The sequence below is a fragment of the Sinocyclocheilus rhinocerous genome, unplaced genomic scaffold (assembly GCF_001515625.1).
Source record: "Sinocyclocheilus rhinocerous isolate Xijiao unplaced genomic scaffold, SAMN03320098_v1.1 scaffold256, whole genome shotgun sequence".
Classification (NCBI taxonomy): Eukaryota; Metazoa; Chordata; class Actinopteri; order Cypriniformes; family Cyprinidae; genus Sinocyclocheilus; species Sinocyclocheilus rhinocerous.
In genome coordinates, this window is record NW_015632036.1 from 118,324 (window position 1) to 121,862 (window position 3,539).

At 37.2% G+C, this 3,539-nt stretch overlaps 1 protein-coding gene across 1 annotated transcript in view; it reads left to right on the top strand.

Moving 5' to 3' along the window:
* The window catches only part of LOC107742119 (ADP-ribosylation factor-like protein 5B), a 12,874-nt gene that overhangs the window by 5,616 nt on the left and 3,719 nt on the right, over positions 1-3,539 (top strand). The window contains exons 4-5 of the mRNA XM_016555002.1: positions 2,719-2,802; positions 2,911-3,062. Coding sequence (XP_016410488.1) covers positions 2,719-2,802; positions 2,911-3,062 — 236 coding nt within the window. The remainder of the gene's footprint in view (positions 1-2,718; positions 2,803-2,910; positions 3,063-3,539) is intronic.

Sequence of the window (3,539 nt, forward strand, 5' to 3'; positions counted from 1 at the left end):
AGGCTAGGTTTATTTAACATGTAGTAAGAAATATTACAGAAATTGAATAAAGTGTATAAATAAAACACTGCATAGTCTTCACTGTGTCAATCAAACTTGATTAACATTAATAATGACAGACAGCAGCAGGTAAAAAAAAGACCGACTGCACGGATCCAAATTACTGAAACGCATTCGGTTTTCACCCAACTCTTTTACATTTATTTAACACATAACCGACTGTGTTCACTTGAATACTCCACACGACGGGCATTATGACATTACTGTGTGCGTATTTGACCATTCAAGCACAATAAAATACGAAAGAGATCTGTTTTCGCGATCGCATGCTGTCTGAGAGGGGCTTTCAGTGCGTGCGCTTCGACTGTGTGTCAGTCAGCGCGAGCACCGCATTGAGTTCTTTTTCACTGCTTATTGTACTTAACTCTACCAAGTGCGTCCAACTCTTTATTTTCCTTATCACTCAAAGGTGAATATAACGTTTAAGCAGTAATATGTTACGCAGATATATTTGCATACCACGGAATACACGATATAGCAAAATCTCTAACGATAAAACACTTTATTTTGCAGTAACGATATATACCGTCATACCGCCCAGCCCTAATTATAAGTGTCTTTACTGGCTTATGAATTTAATTCATCCTTGATTAATAAGTATTAATTTCTTTCAATAAATCTTACTTACTTTTGAACGGTAGTGTACGTGCTCCACCACATCTAATCAAATATCCATTGAGGTGTAACCGACTTGCACCATGTCAGGTTCTGCATCTCCCTATTGTTGTAAGTTGACAGACTTATTCTGTTGGAGAGTTTTTGGAGTTTTTGCAGTCTTAACATAAATAAACTTTTGTTTAAGCTTTTCCACTTCATAATTTTTTCAATATCAAAATAAACCAATTTTTGTCTAGAATGTCCTCCTTCAGATAATTATTTAAATTGATATTTTTAGTACCAGTAACTAACACCACATTCTATAATAATAGCATTTTCAAAGGTAGTATGTTGTATGTTTCTGATAGTATTGTCACGGTACCAAAATTTCAGTATTCGGTAGGGCTGGGTATCGTTCAAAACTTTTCGATACCGATACCTTGACTTCGATACCGGTTCCTGAACGATACTTTTTTTCTATACCAATTTTATGAAATCAATTTTAACAAGATTACATTATCTAAAAAAAAAAAAAAACTTTGGTTTTATTTTTCAGCTTGTTGATGTTTATACAAACTCAAAGACTCATCTCCTGAGCCACTGCATAATTTCTTTCAATAAATCTTACTGACTTTTGAACGGTAGTGTACGTGCTCCACCACATCTAATCAAATATCCATTGAGGTGTAACCGACTGCACCATGTCAGGTTCTGCATCTCCCTATTGTTGTAAGTTGACAGACTTATTCTGTTGGAGAGTTTTTGGAGTTTTTGCAGTCTTAACATAAATAAACTTTTGTTTAAGCTTTTCCACTTCATAATTTTTTCAATATCAAAATAAACCAATTTTTGTCTAGAATGTCCTCCTTCAGATAATTATTTAAATTGATATTTTTAGTACCAGTAACTAACACCACATTCTATAATAATAGCATTTTCAAAGGTAGTATGTTGTATGTTTCTGATAGTATTGTCACGGTACCAAAATTTCAGTATTCGGTAGGGCTGGGTATCGTTCAAAACTTTTCGATACCGATACCTTGACTTCGATACCGGTTCCTGAACGATACTTTTTTTCTATACCAATTTTATGAAATCAATTTTAACAAGATTACATTATCTAAAAAAAAAAAAAAACTTTGGTTTTATTTTTCAGCTTGTTGATGTTTATACAAACTCAAAGACTCATCTCCTGAGCCACTGCACAAAGGAACAAAATGTAACCAACACAATAAATCAGTGCAAAATAATTGTAATAGAGCTCAAATAGTCTTCAGTTTACACATCTGTTAGGCTACATTTACGCTAGTTAGTGTTCGTGTTAAAACGCATAGCTCAGACAGAATCATGATTTCTATTTATTTTTCACTGATTTACTGATGAGCATTAGCAGCTTCCAGCGCTGTCTGCTTGTGTTCTCCCTTCCATGATTGCTGCTCTGACTAATAACTGAGGTAATAACATATTTAATTTCAGCAACATTACATGACCAAACACACATTAGACGGCAATCGGAAGTTATTACAAACACTCGATGGTGGTTTAAAGTGAGTTTTGAGTAAAAGCGGAATATAAATCTTATTTATCGTCTTATGTAGGAAAAACCTGGCTTTTTTTTTTAGTACCAACTTGGTACCGAAGTACCGGGTCTTTTGACAACACTAGTTTCTGAGTAACAGCTGTGTGTTCAGTCTGCTGTGAACAATAGCTTGAACAACAGTTGTGCACAGTGGTAATTCCGCCAGACCTTAGCAGCTGGTGTCTGATTCAGAGTTCAAAGTTCAGGGTTACACAAAGAGGTTCAAATGGCGAGACCCCTGCCTTTCATTCAGAAAGTGTGCATGTGAGATTTGTGGTATAGCCCTGCTGTCAAGCTCTATTCAGGAGCACTCGCTCTTGAGACCATAGATACATGATTTCTCCCAAGGAAAAGCACACTGAGCAACAAACAACTCTGTGGCCTTGCTAAACTTAGAAACCACCCCTGAATGCAAGTGCAGTAGTATGCTGCCTGACTATATCTGATAATAAAGCTGTGTGTGTGTGGATTTTCTCTCATAGTTCATCATACTGGTAGTGGACAGTACTGACAGAGAGAGACTAGCCATTTCTAAAGAAGAGATCTACAGGATGCTAGCACATGAGGTAATGCTTTAACATTTACAGCACACGGAGCATGAATATAAATCCCATCTCAAAAAAAGCACAATTTTGAGTCTGTTTTTCAGTTGTTTTCTATTTTCATTCTCTCAGGATCTGCGCAAAGCTGCAGTGTTGATCTTTGCTAATAAGCAGGACATGAAGGGCTGTATGTCTGCAGCAGAGATTTCCAAATACCTGACCCTCAGCTCCATCAAGGATCATCCCTGGCACTTCCAGTCCTGCTGTGCGCTCACTGGAGAAGGGTAAGACCTGCAGTATAGACACAGGGATTACCTGTCCTAGCTTGTACGGTGTAATAGATTGATGATGGCAAAATGTACAATCAACCCAATAATACAATCATCCCAGGCTCAGTGGGAAAATGTGCCCCTACCTACATTTTTACAAAACTCTGTATGTACCTGTATGTAAAAATGTACCTATACACATAGTTCATTGAATGTTCCAGCTGAAATGAACACTAGTGACAGTAAAACATCAACAACTTTATTCATTTTCACAATAAATTATGATTACGGGACAGAGTATTGATTAATAAATACTTATTTTCACGTGGTTCCTTGCACAATGCCAGTGTTTCCCATTCATTAACTAGACTGTGGCAGCCCGCGTAATATGACTTATCAAGTCTGTTTGCGCTGCTTGTTTCAAAGTGAAGCGCGCACATTGCGCAGCGCACGCGATCGGCTCGGGATCCGGTGTTTTTCTCAGAGCGGCTC